This window comes from Quercus suber, unplaced genomic scaffold, assembly GCF_002906115.3.
Source record: "Quercus suber isolate HL8 unplaced genomic scaffold, Cork oak 2.0 scaffold_530, whole genome shotgun sequence".
NCBI lineage: Eukaryota > Viridiplantae > Streptophyta > Magnoliopsida > Fagales > Fagaceae > Quercus > Quercus suber.
The window spans coordinates 944-24,763 of NW_027069979.1; the positions used below are offsets into that span (position 1 = coordinate 944).

General features: G+C 34.5%; 4 protein-coding genes across 5 annotated transcripts; all 4 read right to left on the reverse strand.

The window, feature by feature from the left end:
- Positions 1-381: 381 nt before the first annotated feature.
- LOC136063466 (putative ubiquitin-like-specific protease 1B) lies at positions 382-4,098 on the reverse strand. 2 transcript variants are annotated; one of them, XM_065763906.1, is made up of 9 exons: positions 3,954-4,098; positions 1,947-2,047; positions 1,754-1,838; positions 1,586-1,669; positions 1,346-1,447; positions 1,134-1,274; positions 926-1,035; positions 771-840; positions 382-690 (listed from the first exon to the last, which is right to left on the reverse strand). In XM_065763906.1, exons 1-9 carry the CDS (start codon positions 4,008-4,010, stop codon positions 556-558), a joined length of 885 nt encoding a protein of 294 aa, XP_065619978.1. In that variant the 5' UTR covers positions 4,011-4,098; the 3' UTR covers positions 382-555. The 2 variants fall into 2 exon arrangements, with proteins under 2 accessions (XP_065619978.1, XP_065619979.1); XM_065763907.1 differs by lacking the exon at positions 1,947-2,047.
- A 110-nt stretch (positions 4,099-4,208) lies between these two features.
- On the reverse strand, positions 4,209-9,495 carry LOC136063463 (zinc finger BED domain-containing protein RICESLEEPER 1-like). The gene is made up of 3 exons (XM_065763903.1): positions 9,385-9,495; positions 4,567-6,416; positions 4,209-4,473 (listed from the first exon to the last, which is right to left on the reverse strand). Exons 1-3 carry the CDS (start codon positions 9,439-9,441, stop codon positions 4,209-4,211), a joined length of 2,172 nt encoding a protein of 723 aa, XP_065619975.1. The 5' UTR covers positions 9,442-9,495.
- Positions 9,495-11,656, reverse strand: LOC136063460 (zinc finger BED domain-containing protein RICESLEEPER 1-like). Its single transcript, XM_065763899.1, has 2 exons — positions 9,792-11,656; positions 9,495-9,697 (listed from the first exon to the last, which is right to left on the reverse strand). Exons 1-2 carry the CDS (start codon positions 11,633-11,635, stop codon positions 9,505-9,507), a joined length of 2,037 nt encoding a protein of 678 aa, XP_065619971.1. The 5' UTR covers positions 11,636-11,656; the 3' UTR covers positions 9,495-9,504.
- A 10,405-nt stretch (positions 11,657-22,061) lies between these two features.
- LOC136063464 (CSC1-like protein At1g32090) lies at positions 22,062-23,199 on the reverse strand (the record flags this gene model as incomplete). The annotated part of the gene is given in 4 exon segments (XM_065763904.1): positions 22,062-22,425; positions 22,606-22,686; positions 22,801-22,920; positions 23,098-23,199. Coding segments are annotated over 4 exon segments (648 nt in total), but the record flags the coding sequence as incomplete, so codon positions are not given.
- Positions 23,200-23,820: the final 621 nt, after the last annotated feature.

Here is a 23,820-nt window from a genome sequence, read left to right on the forward strand (position 1 = left end):
GCCTTGTCCCACCTGACCTGCTCTGGAAAATAATACCGTACTATTTCTTTCATTCGTATTAGCCTCCCCTGCTAAAACAATCAACTATAAAAATTATGGGGTGAAGATTCACATCTTACATATTTTAGGACAAATGAATCGTGAAGTACGTATGATGCTCTTCTTATACTTCAGTTCCAAGTGGTCAGATCACTTCATAAAACACTGCCTAATAACCAATTTGAATACTTTCTACTTTCTTGCACTATAAAGCACCTTCTATAGTTTGCATCCAAATGAACTGTTATCATCAAATTCTACTCCACATCCAGTGAATGGATTACACACGAGAGATGCAGAGAGGGAGAGGAGGAGAAGGATATATATCTTGCATAATTGGTTGTATCCTACAAATTTATTTTCCAATTCTCGTCAAAAATCTAATTTTCAACAACGGAACTTTAAAAAGAATGAGTGCCTCAACACTGAAGCAGAATGCATGCGCAGAACACATACATTTGTGATCATAAAAGATAAAATTTCAGTCTCCCATTCATTCTTTTATACAAATCACTGTCATTTGAGTGACAGAAAGTAATCCTTTAGTGGAATTTTTTTAGACCTTTCAGTAATATTGGAACGTTGTTCATTATCCTTTGAAAGCACTAGATTTGCTGCCAACTTATATCGAAAACATTCCGACTTGCCCTCCTACAAATAATTAGACATGTAATTAAGAAGTTTAAACAAATTATGTGAAAACTTGTAATTACTTCCAAGAAATATATTACCAGAAAGGGCAAATGGAAGTTGAAAATATTTGTACATATGTGTTTAATAACATACATGCCGCAATCATACCTGAAATATGAAAAAGGTTAAAATTGTAAAATTTGAAACATGCCCACAATACTTATCCATATGTACTAGTATAACTAACACATACCCATTATTTTGTCTAGGATTCAAGGGGGGTGATTTCAATGCAAATTTGGTTATACTATCAGTATAGTTGTCTTTCTCCAAATAACTCAATAACTTATCAAGGCCTGTTATCTATTGCAAAGTTGAAATTCAACACAAATCTTTAGTACAAAACTTAACAAAATCAAATAACAAAATTATTATTGAGTAGAAAGATAAAGAAACAATACCACAGTTTTCACGTCTTTTGTTCGAATGTCTTGCTTAGTTGTGCTTGGCAAAGAGTCCAATATATATATACATTTGTTTGGTATTAATTCAACAACACATAAGTACCAATGACTATCATTGTCATTCATAGGGATAAAAATCTACAAGTGCAAATGAACAATGTATTAGCATGTATTAGTGTAATATACATATGTGTGTTAAGTAAAATTACCTGTTTACAATTCACCAATTTTGACATATACTTGTCATTGTCCTTAAATGACTTTTTAAACCATGAAAGTGTGGGATTGCCATCTTCATACATCATTCTTTGCTACAAACATATATAAAAAGAAAAAAAAATTAAGGTATTAATTAAACACTATAAGAACAACCCAAAACATACATAAAAGAAAAAAATAATGTATTAATTAAACACTATAAGCACAACCTAAAATATACCACAACTTACTGAAAAATGTGTTGGCAAATACCATGCATGTATTTTTGAAAACCTTTTCTCTTTCGTCATCTTGCAAATGACCAAGTTAATAATCTAAAATACAACATAATTGTTATAATTAGTGTATAATTAAAAAACACAAATATATAAAAATGTATTTAAATTTCATACGCTAACCTCATCAGTTATCCATTGGTTAGGGAGCAAGGCATTGAATGCCTCACGTTCACCAAACTCATATTTCATGTCAACAAGAACTTCCCTAAACATTATTCATTGACATTATTAAGTTAGATCTTATTCAGAAATTCATTAATATTAACTTCTATAAAAAAAATAAAAATAAAAAAGACAGAAAAAAGAAACAAACCTCCCATCTAAATCCTCATTGAAAATGTAATTACATATGATCTTCTCAATTTCAGTATATGGTTTGAACACATTCATCTCCTCATCAACCAATTCAAATTCCTAAAAAATTATAGTATATAAAAATTAACATATACAAATATGTTGTATTCACATGCTTATGTATTAACGTACACATTGATGGACTCATCTACAACGTATTTTTTATTTTTATTTTTTCCACTTTTACAAATTTGAAACTACAGCTTGTAATGTGACAATTGGGTTACGTTTTAGCAATTTAGTTACATTAGGCTTGCCAGAAGGTGTAACACATGATGCACTAATTTGATCGTTATAAGGGAAAGTTAATTATAGCAAATCCATATCCTGCAATAAATAACCAAAAAAAAAAAAAAATTCGTGTAGCTAAAAACATTCTAAACACATTTAAAATAAATAAATAACAAATACAATATATCACTTACTATGTTGTGAGATAGGAGTGTTTTGCTGCCAGGACCAGCCAGGTATTTGATTTGATTGGGTTAGCCCAACAATGTGAACATTGTGGTCTTTCTCCAATGTTTCTTGGATTGGAGATGGTGACATTGTCTTAAATTCTTTTTTAATGTGTACTATATCATTTTGGTCCATTTTGTCTTGGACCGGAGATGTAGACTTTATCTTAGATTCTTTTTTGATAAGTATTGTATTATCTTGATCCATTGTGACTTGGATTATAGATTGAGATACTATCTTCATTTCTTTCTTAACATCTACAATATCATTTTGGTCTAGGTCATTGGTATGTAAAGTACGTTCCCTTGCTACATTCCTAAACTTGAAAACATTATCATTCTTAAAGATTGCAATGTCTTTAATGGCTTAATGCAAGATTAACTAAAAAGATTGCTGCTACTCAACTATAGGGGGATCCAAACCTCAATTCTCCTTCTAAATGATAGTAGGTAATGCTAGTCAACTATGAGGCTCGTGACAGTTATTTGTACAATTCTAATATGCTTGCATTCAAATAATTAATAGCAAAAAATATTGCTGCTATGGGACTAAACACCTCGATATGAAAAATAAAAGTAAAAATTATAAAACTTTGAGTGTTGGATATATTTAATCTAAACCTTAAACTTTCAAAATGTTTCATTTAAACATCAATTTTTCTTTTAAAATGTTTTATTTAAAAAATCTATCACAAATTATGTTAACCTGTCGTTAAGAATTATGTGACCATCTGCTTTAACTGAAATTTATTTCAAATTTGGAGGCTTAAAGGAAATATTTTGAAAGTATAACATTTAAATGACACGTCCAAAACTTTAGTAAGGTCTAAATAATACTATATGAAACTATTAGGTGTAATAAAAACTATTTGACACTATATGGTTTAAATGAAATTATTTGACCTTCCCAAAAAAAAAAAAAAAAAAAAAAGGAAATTATTTGAAATCATTAGGTTTAAATGAAAATTACCTGAAGCATGTCTAATAATATTTTTTTTTTTAAGCAGCTTGTCTAATAAATGGGTGTTCTAAAAACTATGGGTCTGTTTGGTACATTTGTTTAAACACATGTTCTCAGTTTTTAAACAATATTACATGTATTTTCACACACATTTTTGCCCACACGTATTTCTAAAAAATACAAATAACGTTATTAGAACAACGTTACCAAACGGCCCCTATATAAAGAGTGTGTCCAATATATTAGAGAGATCTATTTTACGAATTAATTACAATAGGAACAATACATACAATAGGAATTTTCTCTTCATTTTTCTTCCCTAATAATATTTTTTTTTTTTAGTTTCCATAATAAATTTAAAGGAAAATTGTTGACGCGAAAAATATTAATAGAGAAAAAATGCTCATAAATGATATAAGGTTTTAATATCACAATCCTACCATTTTTTATTAGGAAAGTTTAACAAAATTTTCATTTAGTTTAAAGTTTATGCCTTATAATTTTGCATGTTTCATTTATACCTTAAATGGGTTATATTTCATTATACCTTAGTTGGAAGTGGAAGTGGCTCAGGACACGAAGTTGCACTACGACTTGCAAGCATGAGTTCCGTGTCAGCATTAGAGAGATCGTGTTTCTGCAAGTGGAAGCAGTGCCAACACAAACATCATTTCTTAAAAGAAATATAGATAGGAAAACAAAGGATTGAGATCAGGTGCAATACTTAGAGTATTGCACCTGATGCAATAGCATTGAAGGGCAGAGATTGAAAGTTACAAAAAGAAACTTTCAATATCAACCATTAAATAAAAAAAATATTAAAAAGATGTAAAAAGTTAAAAATGTAAAAAAATTTGTGAAGAAAATGGTGTAATTGCATGGTGCAATTGATCTCAATCGGAAAACAAATGATAGACAGAGATTGTGCCTCTTGAGGTTCCAAAGTCCCCGACCAAACATGTAAAGTATCACCAGTTTGAAGTGGCTCAGGACCCGAAGTTGAACCAGGATTTTCAAGCATGGGTTCTGGGTTGGCAATAGAATGGTCATTGTCCTTGTTAGATGTGCTGAAGTTAAATAGAATGAAAAGGGAGTTAGGGAATGCATAGAAGGCATATATAAAAGGAATTTAAATTCTTAATGAATGAAATCGTACTTACATCCTTATAGGATTGTCCAACCAGTCCTTCCCACAAAACAATGCCTCTATAATGTCAGGATCCAAATCATTGAAGATTGGATCGAGTGTCGTTGTTTCAATACAGAAAGCAAAATTTGATGTAGAGGTTGACATTGGAATTGCCAAGATATCACGAGCCATCGCCCAAAGAGCTGGAGAATCTTGACACTTGGAATGCCACCAACCCAATATGTCCAATTCTCCATCAGAATGAAGAGGAGGCTCTCGTAAATATTGATCAAGTTGTGTCATTTGTGAACTTTGCGACTTTTTCCACCTTTCTAGGATATTACAAGGATTGTCACCATATGAGGAAGAGCTGTTATCATTATTAGGGAAGGAAGAAGATAACCCCTGACTGCAAAGGTCTTTGGCATATAAACCAAACATATGGCTAAGAGCACCATCAATCACTGTGGGTAACTTAGTACAGTCACCATATAAATATCTGAAACAGTAATGCACAAATTTCAAATTTGTTCGTGGGTCAAAAACTGCTGCCATTGCGGGAACAAGAGTACAAAAGTCAAAGTACGGGGCAAATGTCATTCCCATTTTCTTTGCAATGTCACTTTCTCGCAATCGAAGCAAACTGCCACAAGTTTCAACAATCTTACTAAAGTACACATTCGTACTAAGACATTTGCTTCCAAAAAAACTGCATATGGCATCATAGAAAACAGACAAACATTTGCACATGAATTCTGCCTTATCCCATTCCACCATTGATATATTTATACTCTGTCGGTGAATATATATTTCCCCCCTTAACTCCAATGCAATTTGAAGCAGGAAAAAGGTGGAATCCCACCTTCGACAAATACTTTCAGAAGTAATGTCCTTGCCTCCTAAATTTAATTCCTTTACAGCCTCTTCAAACTTTTGTTTTCCAATAGCTGTTTCACTCATGTATTTGATAGCTTTCCTTATCTTATGAAGAATATAATTTATCTTATCCAATCCAGACTTAACAAGGAGATTTATTAGACGTGTAATGCAACGGATGTGAAATATTTGCTTTCTGAAAGGATGGCAATTACCTTGATCACCAAGCCATCTATCTAAGATTTTTACCATTTGATTATTTGCATAAGAACATTCAACGGTTATAGAAGCCAATTTCTTGACAATGTTCCACTCCAGAAGCACACCTTTTACTATCTCAAAAAGAGTTTCTCCTGTATAATTGTACTCAACATTTTTTATGGCAATGTTCTTCTTCATCAGTTTTGGACCATCTTCAATAAATTGCAAAGTAAAAGAACAATACTTGTTCTTTTTTCCACAATCTGTCCAAAAGTTAAGTATTAAACTGAAGCTCAAGAGCTTATCAAACTGTTTGCGGAGTTTCAACTTTTCTTCTCTGTTGACACGAAGAATCTTCTCCTTTAAAGTGTCTTGTGAAGGAAGTTTGAACGTTGGTTGCAACTTCTTCACAAAAATTTTAAAGTCCTCGTGCTCAACCATATTCAACGGATATCCATGCTTAAAAATCATTCTCACCAAATCCAAGCCACTCCTTTCTTCATCAAACACAAAATTCCCATTGGTGACAGTTGGATTTTCTAAACCACCAGTTTCTTTTTGTGATCTTTTACATTTTGAGGAATTCAAGTGATTTTTCAAGTGTGTGGTCCCGTCTTTGCTTGACCCTGAAAAGGGTTTCCCACAATGTTTACATTTGGCCCGGACCATCCCATTTTGATCTGTTTCCTTTATGAAGTGGTTCCAAACGTCCGATGTCAACTTTCTCTTTTTAGAAGAATTCGGGGGTGCTGAAGTTAACTTATATGATGCTGCGATCTCTGGACGTTTCATTTTGTTTACTTCCTATCAAGACATACAAAAGTAATAGAACAAATGGTCAAACATACTCAAACTAATTTAAGCTTAGAAGATGGACATTTAAAATGTCCAAAATGTACTAATAAAGATTTGCATGGCACAATAATGAAGGACAAGCTAAAGAGCCAGAGGCAGATGGGTAAATAAAGCATAGTGAAATTTTATATAATGTGAAGTGACCAAGTTGACATAAATTTCAAACTCTGAAACCTGAAATCCAGCCATAGCCAATCATCAACCTCAGAGCGCTGGCCTTTCTTTGCTGGAGCTATTGAGGCGGACATCAAGTCAAGCGAGGCAACTTGCCAGGTGCTAATCCGTACAAGGAAGAGTGGAAGGAGCAGAGTAATTGAAGAGGAGAGGCAACTGAAGGGGATGGGATGGTGAAGATGGTATGGTGATGGTGGTGACGGAGGGTGATGAAGAACGGATGAAAAAGAATGGAGAGACAAGAGAAAGTAGCGTTAGTCAGACGAGAGAAAGACAATGTGGATATCTAATGAAGAGAATGGATGGTTTTGTTAATTTTGCTAACTTGAATATGATACAGATTTTAAATTGATATGGCTGATTTCGGTTGGGCCAAGTGTGTCAAAGTGCACACCATTTGCCACATAGGCATTTTTTGTTAATAAGTTAATGGTAAGGACCAAATTGATTGCAAGTCGAAAATTATAAGAACCAAATTGATTACTAACAAAATGTAAGGACTAAATTGATTGTGACCCCAAAATGTAAGGATCAAAACAGTATTTTCACCTATAAATAAATAACAAACATGGTATCACTTACCAATTTGTGAGATAGGAGTGTTTTGCTGCTAGGTATTTGATTGGATTGGGTTAAGCCCAACAATGTGAACATTGCGGTCTTTCTCCAATGTGTCTTGGATTGGAGATGGTAACACACTAACACTGTCTTAGATTCTTTTTTAATGTGTACCAAATCATCTTGTCCGTTTTGTCTTGGACTAGAGATGTGGATTTTATCTTAGATTCTTTTTTAACAAGTATTGTATCATCTTGATCCACTGTGAATTGGATTATAGATGGAGATGGTATCTTCATTTCTTTTTTAACATTTACAATATCATTTTGGTCTATGTCATTGTTATGTCGAGTACGTTCCCTTGCTACATTCCTAAACTCAAAAAAAAATATCATTCTTAAATGTATCTAGATTGTTGCAATGACATTAATGGCTTAATGCAAGATTAGCTAAAAAGATTGCTGCTACTCAACTATAAAGGGGGGATCCAAACATTAATTCCCCTTATAAATGATAGTAGGTAATGCTACTCAACTACTAGGCTCGTGACAGTTATTTCATTTATTTGTACAATTCTAATAGGTAATCCAAACCTTAGTCCCTTAGCAAAAATCTTTTTTGCTAGAGCAAGACTTAAGTACAGTACTCAGGTGCTGTTCCTTAGTACTCCCTCCGTCTCATTTTTTTTGTCCTCTATTCCATTTTGAGATGTCCCAAAATATTGTCCTGTTTTTAAAAATAAAAATCATTAATTTACTAATGTTTCAATTATATCCCTATTAATTTACTAATTCAATTTTTTAATAAATTTTTTTAAGGATAGTTTTGGAAATTTATACATTTTTAAAAGGTAGACAAGACAATAAATGATGTTTCTTTAAAAAGTTTGACTTTTCAAACAGGACAAAAAAATTGGGACGGAGGGAGTATTTTTTTTCATCGGTTGGAAGTGTATATTTTAGTTAAATAACGATATGGCTAAATCTGAAGATGAGAACCTAAGGAATAGCACATATAGTACTGTACCTAAGTTTTGTCCTTTTTGCTATAAATTTTTTTTCTTCTCCCAAAAAAAAAATTTTATAGCAAAAGAGATTGTTGCTAAGGGACTAAACACCTCGATATGACAAATAAAAGTGAAAATTATAAAACTTTGAGTTTTGGATATGATTCATCTAAACCTTAAACTTTCAAAATGTTTTTTTTCTCCAAAAAAAAAAAAAAAAAAAAAAAAAACCTTTCAAAACGTTTCATTTAAATATCAATTTTTTATAAATGTTTCATTTAAAAAATCTATCACAATTTACGTTAACCCCTCGTTAAGCATTACATGATCATCTGCTTTAATTGAAATTTATTTCAAAATTCGGAGGCTTAAAGGAAATATTTTTAAAGTGTAACATTTAAATGAAACATGTCCAAAACTTTAGTAATGTCTAAATAAAACTATATGAAACTACTAGGTGTAATAAAAACTATATGGTTTGTTTCTCAAAAAAAAAAAACTATATGGTTTAAATGAAATTTTTTTTTTTTAATGAAATTATTTGAAGTCATTAGGTTTAAATGAAAATTACCTGAAGCTTGTCTAATAAATGAATGTGCTGAAAACTATATAAGGCGTGTGTCTAATATATAAGAGAGATCTATTTTATGATTTACAATAGGAACAATACCCTATGCTGTTATATTATTGTCTTGTTCTTTAATTAGGATAAGTAGGATTTTCTTTTCATTTTTCTTTCCTAATAATATTTTTTTATAGTTTCCATAATAAAATAAAAGAAAAACTTTTAACGTGGAAGACACTGCGAAAGAAAGAAAAAATGCTCATAAATGATATAGGAGAATGTTAACCAGCACCGCTTGGTGCTTGTTAAGTGCAAAAAAGACAAAAAATTGTCAGAAAAAGTCAAAAAAAATCCCAAATAGTACCTACAAAACTGAAAAAATGACATATACTGCAAAAAAAGACAAAAATTTTGTCAGAAAAAAGAAAAAAATTTGTGATTAACAGGCACCGTGTGGTGCCCATTAACACAACCCAATGATATAAGGTGTTAATATGACAATCCTACCGTTTTTTATTAGGCTAGTTTAACGTAATTTTCATGTAGTTTAAAGTTTATGCCTCATAAAATTTGCACGTTTCATTTAAGCCTTAAATGGTTACGTTTTATTATACCTTAATTGGAAGTGGAAGTGGCTTAGGACACGAAGTTGCACTACCATTTGCAAGCATGAGTTCTGTGCCAGCATTAGAGGGATCATGTTTCTGCAAGTGGAGGCAGTGTCAACATAAACATCATTTCTTAAAAGAAATATAGATAGTAAAACAAATGATAGACTGAGATTGTGCCTCTTGAGGTGCCAAAGTCCCCGACCAAACATGAGAAGTATCACCAGTTGGAAGTGGCTCAATACCCGAAGTTGAACCAGAAATTTCAAGCATGGGTTTTGGGTTGACAGTAGAATGGTCATTATCCTTGTTAGGTGTGCTGAAGTTAAATAAAATGAAATGGGAGTTAAGGAATGCATAGAAGGCATATATAAAAGGAATTTAAATTCTTAATGAATGAAAATCGCACTTACATCCTTATAGGATTGTCCAACCAGTCCTTCCCACAAAACAATGCCTCTATAATGTCAGGATCCAAATCATTGAAGATTGGATCGAGTGTCATTGTTTCAATACAGAAAGCAGAATTTGATGTAGAGGTTGACATTGGAATTGCCAAGATATCACGAGCCATCGTCCAAAGAGTTGGAGAATCTAGACTCTTGGTATGCCACCAACCCAATATGTCAAATTCTTCATCAGGTTGAAGAGGCTCTCGTAAATATTTTTCAAGTTGTGTCATTTGTGAACCTCTTTGAGACTTTTTCCACTTATCTAGGATATTACGAGGATAATCACCATATGAGGAAGAGATATTATCATTTTTAGGGAAGGAAGAAGATAACCCCTGACTACAAAGGTCTTTGGCATATAAACCAAAAATATGGCTAATAGCATCATCAATCACTCTGCATTTCTTAGTATCGTCACCACATAAATCTCGGAAAGAGTAATGCACAAATTCCAAATTTGTTCGTGGGTCAAAAACTGCTGCAATTGCGGAAACAAAAGTAGAACGGCCAAAGTACTTGTCAAATGTCCTTCTCATTTTCTCTGCAATGTCACTATCTGGCCTTTGAAGCAAACTGCCATAAATATCAAAAATCTTACTAAAATACACATTCGTACAATGACATTTGCTTCCCAAAAAACTGCATATAGCATCATAGAAAACAGTCAAACATTTGTGCATGACTTCTGCCATATCCCATTCCTCCACAGATAAATCCATATAACTAGAACTCTGTGCGTCAACCTTAGAGGAAGAATAAAACTCCAATGCAATTTGAAGCAGGAAAAGAGTGGAATCCCACCTTAGACGAACACCTTCAGAAGTAATGTCCTTGCCTCCTAAATTTAATTTCTTTACAGCCTCTTCAAACTTTTGTTTTCCAATTGCTGTTTTACTCATGTATTTGATAGCTTTCCTTATCTTATGAAGAATATAATTTATCTTATCCAGTCCATCCTTAACAAGGATATATATTAGATGTGTAATGCAAGGGATGTGAAATATTTGCTCTCTGAAAGGATGGTAATTACCTTGATCACCAAGCCAGCTTTTTAAGATTTTTACCATTTGATCATTTGCAGAAGAACTTTCAACGGTTATAGTAGCCAGATTCTTGTCAATATTCCACTCCAGAAGCACACCTTTTACTATCTCAAAAAGAGTTTTTCCTGTATATTTGTATTCTACCGTTTTTATGGCAATAATCTGCTTCATCAGTTGACCATCTTCAATAAATTGCAAAGTAAAAGAACAATACTTGTTCTTTTTTCCACAATCTGTCCAAAAGTTAAGTATTAAACTGAAGCTCAAGAGCTTATCAAACTGTTTGCGGAGTTTCAACTTTTCTTCTCTGTTGACACGAAGAATCTTCTCCTTTAAAATGTCTTGTGAAGGAAGTTTGAACGTTGGTTGCAAATTCTTCACAAAAATTTTAAAGTCCTCATGCTCAACCATATTCAACGGATATCCATGCTTAAAAATCATTCTCACCAAATCCAAGCCACTCCTTTCTTCATCAAACACAAAATTCCCATTGGTGACAGTTGGATTTTCTAAACCACCAGTTTCTTTTTGTGATCTTTTACATTTTGAGGAATTCAAGTGATTTTTCAAGTGTGTGGTCCCGTCTTTGCTTGACCCTGAAAAGGGTTTCCCACAATGTTTACATTTGGCCCGGACCATCCCATTTTGATCTGTTTCCTTTATGAAGTGGTTCCAAACGTCCGATGTCAACTTTCTCTTTTTAGAAGAATTCGGGGGTGCTGAAGTTAACTTATATGATGCTGCGATCTCTGGACGTTTCATTTTGTTTACTTCCTATCAAGACATACTAAAGTAATAGAACAAAAGGTCAAACATAATTAAACTAATTTAAGCTTAGAAGATGGACATTTAAAATGTCCAAAATATACTAATAAAGATTTGCATGGCACAATAATGAAGGACAAGCTAAAGAGCCAGAGGCAGATAGGTTAATAAAGCATAGTGAAATTTTCATAATTGTAAAAAATTAAAATAAATTAAGTACTAATATTGTTGGAACTAAATTGTTGTGCCTCGTTTAACTCTCTGAAGAGTAAGTTTCTCTGTGATAGACTGATAGTTTAGTAACCATTTTCAAAAAAAAATAACTGTATAGTTACAGCAATGGGAGGAGAATTTGTACACTAAAAAGTACTAATTAAGCTATAAAGGTCTCTTAACATGGTTTAGTAACATTGGTTCTTATAAATATGAAAAATAGCATAAGTAAATGAAGTTTAAAGCAACCAAATAAATATTAATTGAAAGAGTTATGCATTTAGATTTTTAAGATATTAGTTATTGATTACAATAAATTGGAACTACATAACTCAGAAACCAGTCAAACCACTACCAAAAAAAATTAATTTAGGAGTAAGTAAAAATATTTGGTAGTAGATAATGAGCCATTTTAATAACCTTCTTTTGTGTGTGTTTTAAGCCTTAGGAAGGACACATTTGACATGTCCCAACAGGTCCTGGAAAAAACAGTGATACTAAATTTATATTGTCCGCTATTTCATATATGATTACAGGTCAAGCCATCATTTTATGAATTGATCACAACACATGGGAACCAAAATGGCATAGAAGTTTGTGGTCCAAGTAATAAATCAGTGTTAGTGATGATAATAATAAATAACTAAATGCTTGCTAAATCAATGATTCAATTACTATAATTAAGAATGTTTTTACTTAACAGAAAATATTTAATTGATAATGATACTAAATGGTAAGGTCACATTTTTTTTTTTTTATTTCTATATAAGATAGAAATTCTACTCTAGCATAGTGTAGATGTATATGTGTGTAAAGCTTCTTCCCAGAGACCCGAACCCGGCCCCCCCCCCTTTCCCCCTCCCCAACAAGAATTTTGTACTCTAACAAAATCTAGACTATCACGTCAAGGATGTGCGGTAGTGTAAAGTCATCTTGCTAATGGTGAAAAAATAAATAATAATAATAAATGCTACTGTAAGTGCTCAAAAAATAAAAGCCCAAGCCCACTAAGAACAGAAGTACCTTACCCTTTATATCAAGTCCAGACAATAGAATTTCTAAGAAAGCGAGAAAAAATACTTCAAATGTAACTCTAAATCAAATCCTGGTATATAGCCGAAGAGATTAGAGTGACAGAGAAGAGATTTAAGTAATGATTGGTAGTAATGCTCTCATCGGGCTTGTCCGAGGATCAATTTCTTATTTATGTGTATTGCAAGTTCTAGACTAAATTATATACACTATTCACTTCCTTGTTTTTCTATTTCTTCAAGAAGGAAAAATCCATCCTTGTTGGGATGCTCTCTTCCTTTTATATCCTTCATCCTTGCATCCTAACCCTCCACCTGTATGCCTCAAGGCATTTCTCAGGATACTTGTCCCATCAAAACTCTGCTAAAGGTGGTAGAATGGGTTGCTAGCTGTGAAGTTACTATTCAAGTGTTACTTCCATGTTAATGCAACTGATATGATTGGTGTAAGGCATTCAATGCGAAGGTAGGAAGCATCTCTTTCAATAAGCTTCCTTTCACATCCTTTACCCCCATCGTGGTTCTTCATAGGATACTAAATGCCCATGCTTCTACTTCCATCCTCGAGTTAACAGGAGCCTTGGAGCTTATTCTGCTCTTTGGACTAACTTGCAATCCATTCTTTGATCTACTCCTCTTCGGTCCTCAAACCCCCCACAATAGCCCCCTAAAACCTTGCTACTAAGAGCCATTTTGAGAACAAGGTTTTAGTATTAATGGGAAGGTTGATACGTGCCAAGTGTGTTCCCATGTGAAAACGCCGTTTCACCTGTCCTCAGTACATTCCTGACGCTTCGATATCCATGACTCTGCAGTTATTGCATCAGGTGGTTGCTTGTCCCCCCATATTCTACGGTGCGATAGTGATCCTATGGTCCCCATTTTCTGTAATTTATGAGTAGGAAATTTACTGCTCATTTTCAACTCCTATATAAGGAGAGGACAGGGGTGATTTTTTCCTATTTACCTATTCTCTATAATTTTTCATTGAAGTAGCAGTCCGAGGAAACCTTTTTCCAGTACTCATAAGTGCCTTTGGCCCTTCATCCCATACTGTAAAGAAAGCTTTTCTCTATCTTCCCTATTTAATTTTTACCTTATAGGAACATATGGGTAGATTTGCTATACTAGTTGACACCCCCGAAGGTATGGCCTCCTTTAGGACTAAATACAAGATTCCCAATAATGTTGAACTTCAACATTGCAAACTAGGAGAATAGCTGGTTATGAATAAACCACCCAGGGCAGTAGTCATTCTCATAATCTCCTTCACAGAAAGTGGAATGGAAATTCCCATGGGTAGGGCAACTAGGGATTTCCTTATTAATTTTAGGTTACTCCCGACGCAACGTTCTCTCAACCTTTTTAGGGTCCTCAATAGTGTAGACATGATAAACTGGAAAATGGGAACCAACTTTACGTGTCACGACGTGAATTAGGTATATAATTGTCAAAAGGGAAAAGAAACGGGTTATTACTTCAAGTGTAGAGTTCCTTTCGTTAGGTTGATTTCTTGTATACCTGAGTCAAATAAGAATATGGACAAAAATTTTCTCATTGTCTCGGGTGAATAGCATGATGGTTTGCACTACCCTACCCAAGATGGGGAACCAAGTGGGGTTCCTAAGGCCTTTAAAATATTTATAGTGTCCTTCTTTCCATACTGCCTCGAACAAAAGCTTGGTGAACTTTGTAGATCTTAACTGGATTCTTTAGTCAGAGATCTTCCTTCACCAAGACAGACAACTTCGAGCGGTACACGTGCTCCTCGGATTCAAGCCCATCTCCAACCGTTTCCAGAATCTCAAACACATAATCAAAGTAAAGGACATGAGGCTTGCCCTAATCGACATAGCTATCCCTAGGTTTCTGACCAAGCCTCCCCCCTCTGGTACTCAAGATGCTTAGTTGCCTGCTCCACTTGCAGCCAAGCTCCTCTACTCCCACGAGCAGCCTCTTCCCTCCGACGACAAACGGGAAGAGCCGATATCTGAACCTACTTGGGAAGACATTGATAAATACTTTGAAGTCTTCTATCGGGAGGATTTCAAGGATACTCCAGCACCTGGCCACTGTCACCTCATTGCTGCTCAGGTCAGTACCAGCCAGGAAGCCACTAACGTTCCTAAAGCCATGGTACTAGAGGAGTAAACGCCTGATCTATTGGCTTTACTCATTGCCCACGCTGAGGGTGACACCCCCGTGGTACCCATTGTACCTCGGCCACCAACTCCTGTTCCGACTTGCTACGAATGCCCCCGAGAAGAAGAGAAAGAGGGGGAAACCAATCGAGGGTTCGAAAGAAGGGGATATGCCCCAATCAACACAACAACCGCCCGCCAATGAGCCTAGAGTCACAAGGGCAAAAAAAAAAAAAAAAAAAAAAAGGGTACTGCTTTCGGGACTAGCAAAGGCACTGAAGGGGGGCAATGCTCCAAGGCCTTCGTATGGAACCTGACCTTCATACTCAGTTCGGGAGACCTCGTCACAATTGAAGCATCCCTCAGGGACCCTTAAAAAGGCAAGTCGAAGCTGGTATCTGAATGCTTGGAGAAGGCCCTGCTTCTTCTTAAGGACATGCAAGAGCTTTAAGGGTTGAGGAAGCGTGAAGTGTTCCTCTCACTTAAGAAGGACCTTGCAAAGGTCTATCTTCGCACCTCTACCTTGTGATAATCTTTCTGTGTTCTTTTCACTAACCCATAAACACATGTACTTATATGCATTTTTTGTATACAGGCTGTGCAAGCTTCCTTCGGGGCTAAGGAGTGGGTGGACCACGCTCTGTCAAAATCCTGAGATGCTGAGAGTAAGCTGGCTCACTCTAAGAAGGCCTAGGCCGATGCGGAGAAAAAGTACAAAGAGTCACTCTTTCACCTAGCTGAGGCCGAAATAGGGCGCAAAAACGCTGAGGTAGCCCTAGCAAGGTTCGAAAAACAGGCCGAGGAGTTGCAAATTTCTTTGAAGAAATCTGAAACACAATTGGCCTTAGCCATTGAGCAAACCAAGCTTCAACAGAAACAACTTGAGGGTAAAGATGCTGAAAAAGCGAAGGCTGGACAGGCTGCATAAGACTGCCCAGATCTTGACTGCCCAGCTGAGAGATGTCACTCGAGCCTTCTGTGTTGAAGTTTGGGGTAAGGCTCTCAACGCCGCAGGAGCTGATGCAGAGTCTGACTTGAAGGGAGCAAACAAATTTTACTACCTCCAGCCCTTCGCGTCGCTCTTAGCACTACCGCTATTCCTCCCAATTCGAGTTCTGCTTCCTTGGCACCCAAGTCCACCACAACTTCAGCCACTACACCTGCCTCTGGAAAAGAGAAAGAACAACCAACTCCTACTCTTGTAATGGAGTTAGAACTAGAGGAGGTCGTTGTAGTTGAGCAACTGAAGAAGAAGAAGAAAGACAAAGAGAGAGAGGTCGCAGCTTAACTCTTCTAAGCATAGAATATAGGTTGGTTTTGTAANTTTTTTTTTTTTTTTTTGCTTTTTTTGGGTTTTTTGAGAAAGGTCTAATATTGTAATATTAAACCTTGTTTTAAATGCAAAAATGAACTTCAACCAGTTTCTAGGTTCTGAAGTGACATTCAACAACTTTCTTCCCTCCGCAGCAGTAATTAGGTAATCATGATCTCCACGAGATGGACGTGACATTTGCTCTAATTACACCTTTCTTTTAGCTACTGTAGTTATTGCCTTTGTAAATTCAGTAGATACGCATTCAGTGGACACAATTCATTGCTTCTTGCCCAGTAACTCAAGGCGGGACCGGGCGGCGTTAAGCGTTCTTCAGGGGTTCAAATGAACCCCTGACTTGAAAATAAAAATATTATAAATAAAAAAATTATTTTTTTATTAGCATACTTTAGTTTAAAAAATATTTTTAAACATCTTAACTTAAATTTTGTATACTCTAATTACAAATAAGTTCAATTCAAAACTAAATAATAACACAGGTCAATCCAATCCAAAACTAAAACAACACAGATTAACTCATCTTAAAACCAAACAATAGCACATATCATATAGATCTCTCTCTTATGAATCTCATCTCATCTTAGTTTATCATCTGACTATCTTGGTATTTTCAACTCTAAAAATAAAGAGTGAATATTTATGAGTTGCAAGTGTCTATTTTATTATAAATTTTTATTATATGTGTGAGTATATTTAATGTTGATTATGAACATTTTTTTAATAATTTTTTTTGTGTGAATTGTGATGTGTGTGAATGTGTGCATGTATAGTATTAACATGATATAACTTTATATAATTTAATTTTTAAGAAATGCAGAGAGTTTGTAATGATTCAAAATATGAAAATTCTTTAAAAAAAATTGTAAAAATTTATGCATTTACATATTTTTTTTATTGGTAACTCAATATAATCAAGTTTTATTTTAATTAAATTTTGTTTTAACTTATGGGTCCGTTTGGATAGCACTTATTGTTACTGAAAGTTGATAAAAATTGATTGTTGCTGAAAACACTGTAGCAAAATAATTTTTAAATGTGTGAATAGTATTGTGGGACCCACTTTTAATATTAAATATTACGTGAACAGTACATGAACAGTATATGAACAGTGCACGTACAGTACACGCACAGTAATTTTTATCTCTCAAAAGTTAACAAAACAGGCAAAAAAAAAAAAAAAAAAAAAAAAAAAAAAAAAGAAACACAAAATGTCATATTAATTTTCACTCAACAATGATAATTGCACAAATTAAGAAAACTACTTACATTTGATAACCTGTTAAGATGCCTTCTCCATGGAAACTGCACATTTTTCCACCCAAAAAGATCATCAAATAAACAAATATTAGCAAAACCTAATAATTAAGCTTCTACATGCATCATTTAAAAAAAAGAAAAAAAAGAAAATCCAATTGTGAAATCCAAAATATGTCATTTAAATGATATATATTTTTTGTTTGATTAACTTTTTTTTCTTGAATAAGCGTTGCTATAGCATACTTTAAAAACAACTATTGAGGGTACTTTCTCTACAAACTACAAATTTCTTCATCCAAAAGGATTAAAAAACAAAAAACAAAAACAAAACAAAACATAGCAAAGCCTCATAGTTTCAACNATAACCTAAAAGTCCATTCCTATCAAAATTGTCACATAGATGATCATGGTGTTAATTAAATAAGAAGAAGAAACAAAAATATATAAATACCCATAAACTTTAAAAGGAAATGCAAAAGTAGTAATTAAGGCAAAGTTTGGTTTTAGCATTACTTAAAACTCTAACCCATGTCTCGTATCATATTCTCTATTTTTCTACTCACTTAACAATGTGTTTTTCTCAAATATTGGCTTTAGTTTTCATTTTAAAAACTCAACTTTAACTAAAAAGGGTGGAGCCCACACATTCGATTAGGCTCTCTCCCTTCCTCTCAACTCTCAACCCATAATGTTAGTTCTACACACTGCCAACATAGAGAACCCAGAACCACTCCATCGCAAAGAAACCCAAGTCAGTTGCCAACCAGAACCTAACACCACCATTGGCATCACATGACTACCACTCTACGTATTTATCGTTGTTTTCCTTCCACCACCACTCAAATGACAACAAATCAAACACATCCACCATAGCAAATTCACTTACACCACCACCACCTTTAACACCACACCAAATTACCCCATAAAACCACCAAACTCTAAAAATCAAATTTCAAGCTTATAAAGCACATTTCAATCGGGTCTAAACACAAATCACAATCCAAATTGGAGCTCTAATCTAGTTATTGGGCCTCCGCCATCACCGCTGAAGTCCGATCGTCTTTCTTTTTATGTTGAGAGAGAGAGAAGAAATCGTGTGGTCTTAAATTTTTGTTAGTAGGTGCTAGATCCCACTTAAGTTTAGTTTTTTACAAAAATGCCACTTAACTTAGTTCTCATCGAGCTAGAAACTTCAAATATTTTCTTTTAGTTTTCACAACTCTAACTCAGTTTTTTTTTTAGTAATTAATTATGGAAATTGAGAACAAAAACTAACCCAAACTAGCATGCATGCTTGAAGTGGAGCCCATGAAATTTGGGAATTGAGTGATGAAAAACGAGAGTCAAGTGATGGAAATAAGCAAACCAAACATAGCCTAAGTCTCTCCATAACACAGCTACTCTCCCCAAAGGGGTAGTGCCATTTTATCATCATCTATGCACTTTTTTTAGCCTCATTATTTGAGAATGTAATTTTCTCTTATTGTCTCAGATCCCTTAATGGGCTGACCCATAATTTTGTTCAATGGGCTTCTGTTTGTTTGGTTTAAGGACACTAATCCATCAACTCTATCCCCCTTTTTGGTCCTTGTTGATGACTTGATGTTGACAACATTCCTTGGTCCCACTTTTATTTTTTTATCTAAGTGTGCATTTGGCATGTTGAAAGTTTGCTGCGTTTTGGTTATTTTTGTGGGTCCCTTTTCACTGTTCATGGGGCCTATAGCTGAAAGAAAAACATAATTTATTTTTGACAAAAACAATGCGTTTAGCAACGGTCATTTTTTGAATCTTTGCTTTCTCTTTAGCCGTATCATGCAAGATCTCCCTTCTTCTTCCTCATCAATGCCCCAAATTCGTCCTCAAGCTCTTAAATTTTACATCTACCACCACCTATCCAAATTTATGCAAAGCATCTGATACGCAAACTCTCTAGAACAGCCTTTATTTGGACAAAGTGATACAAACTCTCTGGAACAACCTTTATCACTGTCATTTTCTTGGTTGCGAGAGAAAATCAACCACAAAGCTGATGCCGCCACTATGAGGGAGAGATGCTGATGTCAGACCCCTGTGGGTTGTATTTAAATTTTTGAAGTTTTTTTGATGTGTTGGTGTGTTTTCCCTTTTTGTTGGGTGTGGCCGAATTTTGCATGAACAAAATTTCAATGGAATTGTGTGGGTTTGTTTATGGGTTTTGTATTTTTGTGTGACTTATTCGTGGGTTTCTCTGTATTTCATTTAATTTTGTGGTTTTATCTTCCTGTCTTTGAAGTGACTCTAATTGAAATGCAATTAATTGTTTGTTGAAATGCCTTTATGAGCTATCTATGGAAATAAGATACATTTGTTGAAAGGAGGGTCACCTTCTTCAATTTTTAGAACCCTTCTTCATTGTCTTGAAATATATCTTATAAAATAGAGGGTTATAATAATACCATTTGTTAGGCTTAGAACCAGAAACTTGAGCAAGTTGGACCTCTAAATCATAAAATAAGAAAAAAAACGGTTGACATATATAGCTTGGAAAGAACTTTTACTACATCCTCAAAACTACTGTGCAAAATATGAGAAATGAGAATATTAATAAAAAGAAGGGAGAACTTCTAAAATATTCATTGAACTGGAGATGAGCTTTCTTTCTTTTTCCCTCTAATTAAAGAAGTGAGATCCTATATTCCAATTTAAGACTAGGATGTGTTGTTTAGAAAGAATAATTATCTAATGATAGTTGCTTGAAAGACCAAACAATTTTTTTTTTTTGAGAAACGAAAGACCAAACAATTGGTAAGCTTGTCCTGAGTTATATCATTTTGCTTGCCAAAAGCATTGAAACAAAAAATTTCACTGCTTGTGCAAAATCAATGGCTAAGGTTTATAGAATTATGGTGCTGCTACTCTACATTGGGATTGCCTAGTTTACCATTTAATGTAACTATTATGTAATTTTAATATTTGCTTCATGTGACTATTTTTTTTTATATAAGTAATTGATGTGACTATTTATATACAGGTAATTAATTAGTACAAGACCATTTAAAATATCCTTGAAGATTAATTTTATTGATGGTTGTGGGTGTTGGAACACAAAAGTTGAGTTCCCTGTCAACTTTCAGGTGCAAATTTCTTCTTTTTCTTTCCTTTTTGACTAGGCTTTAGATAAAAACTTAGTTCTTGATTTTGTATGCCTACCTTTTTCTCGGGGGGGGGGGGGGGGGGGGGGGAGTTGCTTCCTTCATTTGTCTAGCTTAATTTCAAGTGCATATCATATAGTAGAGAGATTATTTCAATATTTTAAATATTGGTCTTTTGCTTAATCTTTTTGATATGCTCTCACATCCCCTCTTCTCTCTCTCTCTCTCTCTCTCTCTTCCTATAATATAAAAAATCTCTCTGAATCTCTTTTCTCTCATTCTCTCCTCTTCTTCTTCTCTCTCTCTTGACCGAAGGATTGCTCTCTCAACCACTATCCCCCAACAAAACACACTGCTTTCTCTTTCTCCCTCCTTTAGCTAGCTTTCTCAGTCAAATTCTCTCTCTATCTTGCCTCTCATGGTGGTGGGTTTGGGTAATTTTTCAATGGGTTTTTGGGTTTGGGCATTTCAGTTTTGGGATATGGAGGTTGTTGGGCCAATTGGAGAGAGGGAGGTAGTGCTGGGTTGTGGGTTGTGGGCAGTGGTGCTGGGGTGATTGGGTTGTGGGTGGTTGTTGTCGGTGGTGGTTGCTGGGTAGGTACTGGCTTTTCTGGGTTGTACTGGGTCGGTGGTGCTGGCTCGGTGCTGGCTGGGTCAGTGGTGTGTGGGTTTTGAGAAGAAGAAAGAATTGAATTGGGGGAGGAAGAGAGACAGTTCAGAAGGAAGTGGGGGAGAGAGAGAGAGAGAGAGAGAGAGAGAGAGAGAAAGAGAGATGAAAGAATGAAAAATGTTTGCTTATATTATTTTAATGAGTTAGTTATATTATTTTAATGTATTGAATGTCAAAATAGAAGATGTAATGGAAGGTGTATTGTAAAATGGTGTGTTAAAATAGATAAAGTAAGTTTTTGTGCGGTAAAATGACATTTAGCTTAGCACAGCTGATGCTAGTGCTCTAAACCACACGTGTTGATGATGGTAATTTAAATTAGACAATCGCTACAAGACAAAGCTAGCACAAAATGGCCATGCATTCTGATGCTATTAGCAAAAACTAACCTTGTGAACCAAGTACAAAACGACACCAGTCATATGCTTTTTTAAAGAAAAAAGGAACATTGTCTATGCCAAACGATCAAAATAGACAGCCACAGGTTTCAAGTAATTAAAGTAAAGAACTTTAACATTAGAGGTTTCTCCACATCAAGCAACAAACTTATGCAATTCATATATTTTACATAATCATACAATTCACAAAATCTAATTCCAAATAAGGTTACTCACAGTTTATATAATCATACTATTCAAAAACTATACATTTAGATAAGTTTACTTACAGTTCTATCACAGGCCTGAGAAAAGGAGCTACTCTTTCAAGACCTTCCAGATTTGCAAGGGATTGCACAAATGCAATGGGAATCATGTAGAAGAACACCAAAGCAAACACTGTCAGTGATATTACAAGTTTACGAATACTTAAAGAAACAAATGGTATGGCCAAGTTCCGCCAGTAGACATCACGAGGTTCTGGGGCCCAATTTGTCAACCAAAGTGTGGGATTTTTGCTTTGCTGTGTCTGTGCACAAACAGCAGCCCCCCAACGGGAATTAAATGAAACAAAGGCAACTGGCAGGATAGCTTTTGGGTCTTTGATAATTTTCTGTCGCTCCAGTGTCAACTAGCACAAAAGGATGCAGATATTAGATTAAAGCAATTCAACAATTCACAAAGCAACAGAGAAGACTAAATGAGTTATGCTGAGTCAAAACTCATCCAAAGGAAGATTTTTTATGAGTTGAAACATGAAATAACACAAAAGTTGGAATAGATTAAGGATGAGTTAGAGGTCATGACTTACTGCTTTGTCAAGCTGCTTAATATGTTGTTTGTAGTACTCAATGGAATCAACCCTTCCACCCCAAAGCCCCAAAAATCCTGTCTGAAAAGTAAAAATCAAACCATCAAATTTAAAGCCTCAATAATTTGTAAAAATGTGTGGATATACATTCAACAAATCACGTTTGCTATATTTCAGTATATAAGAACAAAATACCTTTTTAGTTGGCCTCTTTTCTGGGTGCCTTTCAAACTTCAGCTGGTTATAGTCAAGCCAATTTTGGAGCCTCTCTCTTTTTCTCACGAGTTTAGCATACTTGTTTGCATTGTAGACTGCCTGAATAAATATAAACATGCCATCATGAAATAATGTAGACTAACCAAAGATTTATAAGGAAAGTAGGGACACAAACATCAGTATATTGTTTGTCCAATAAATTATCCCAGTTGGATTAGAATTATTAAATGGAAATGGAATGTTACCCATTAATATTCTTTTACGAAAATATAGTACCTGGTGACAGAGATAATCATTTGGATGATTAGTTTGAAAAAAGTGATCAATAGTATCAGATACTGAGTGACCAGGAACATATGGCACATTCCTTACCACTACCTGCAAAAAATAAATGCAAAAATAAAATTATTTTCCATGAATTTAAAAATCTTATAGAGACAAATTTAAGAAAACAAAATGTATTTCATCATACAATCCAAGTCCAAAGGGTTCTTAGACTTGATGAACACATTGCTCTAATAATATTTATAATTAAAATTAACAAGACTCATCATTAATGTTTTACTCATGTATCCTTCATCAGGGTTCCATCAGATTGTGCTGCATGCAAAAAAAACAGAAGAAGGGTAAAAGGCCCGATAAAGAACAACTAGAACCAGGCACCATAAACAAACTCCCAAGCCCACCCCAAAGGGAGTACAATAGCTTAGACACTTATAAGCCATCCTATACTTATTGTTGTGAGTAATATTGTATATGTTATAAGGATAGTTTGGTTATTTTGTACTTAATACCTAATATATAAATAATTCTCCCTTTGTCTCATTTTGTTGATCTAGTTTAGAAAACCAAACTTTTTAAGGGAGCATCAATCTGGAAAGCAAGCTACGCCGATTGGATCAGTGCACCCAAGTCCAATACGCACAGACACACTATGCGGCTGTGGAGGCGGCTGCACACACGATCTGTGACCCTTTTTTTTTTTTTTTTTTTTTTTTT

Coding starts and splice junctions, on each gene's coding strand:
- LOC136063466 (XM_065763906.1), bottom strand. CDS start 4,010: ATGCTTGCAAGTCGTAGTGCAACTTCGTGTCCTGAGCCACTTCCACTT. Junction 1,275..1,345: donor AATTGGTGAATTGTAAACAG/GTAATTTTACTT, acceptor TTGCACTTGTAG/ATTTTTATCCCTATGAATGA. Junction 691..770: donor ACTTCCATTTGCCCTTTCTG/GTAATATATTTC, acceptor AATTATTTGTAG/GAGGGCAAGTCGGAATGTTT.
- LOC136063463 (XM_065763903.1), bottom strand. CDS start 9,441: ATGCTTGCAAATGGTAGTGCAACTTCGTGTCCTAAGCCACTTCCACTT. Junction 6,417..9,384: donor CACTTCCACTTCCAATTAAG/GTATAATAAAAC, acceptor ATGTCTTGATAG/GAAGTAAACAAAATGAAACG. Junction 4,474..4,566: donor TTGGACAATCCTATAAGGAT/GTAAGTACGATT, acceptor ATTTAACTTCAG/CACATCTAACAAGGACAATG.
- LOC136063460 (XM_065763899.1), bottom strand. CDS start 11,635: ATGAAACGTCCAGAGATCGCAGCATCATATAAGTTAACTTCAGCACCC. Junction 9,698..9,791: donor TTGGACAATCCTATAAGGAT/GTAAGTGCGATT, acceptor ATTTAACTTCAG/CACACCTAACAAGGATAATG.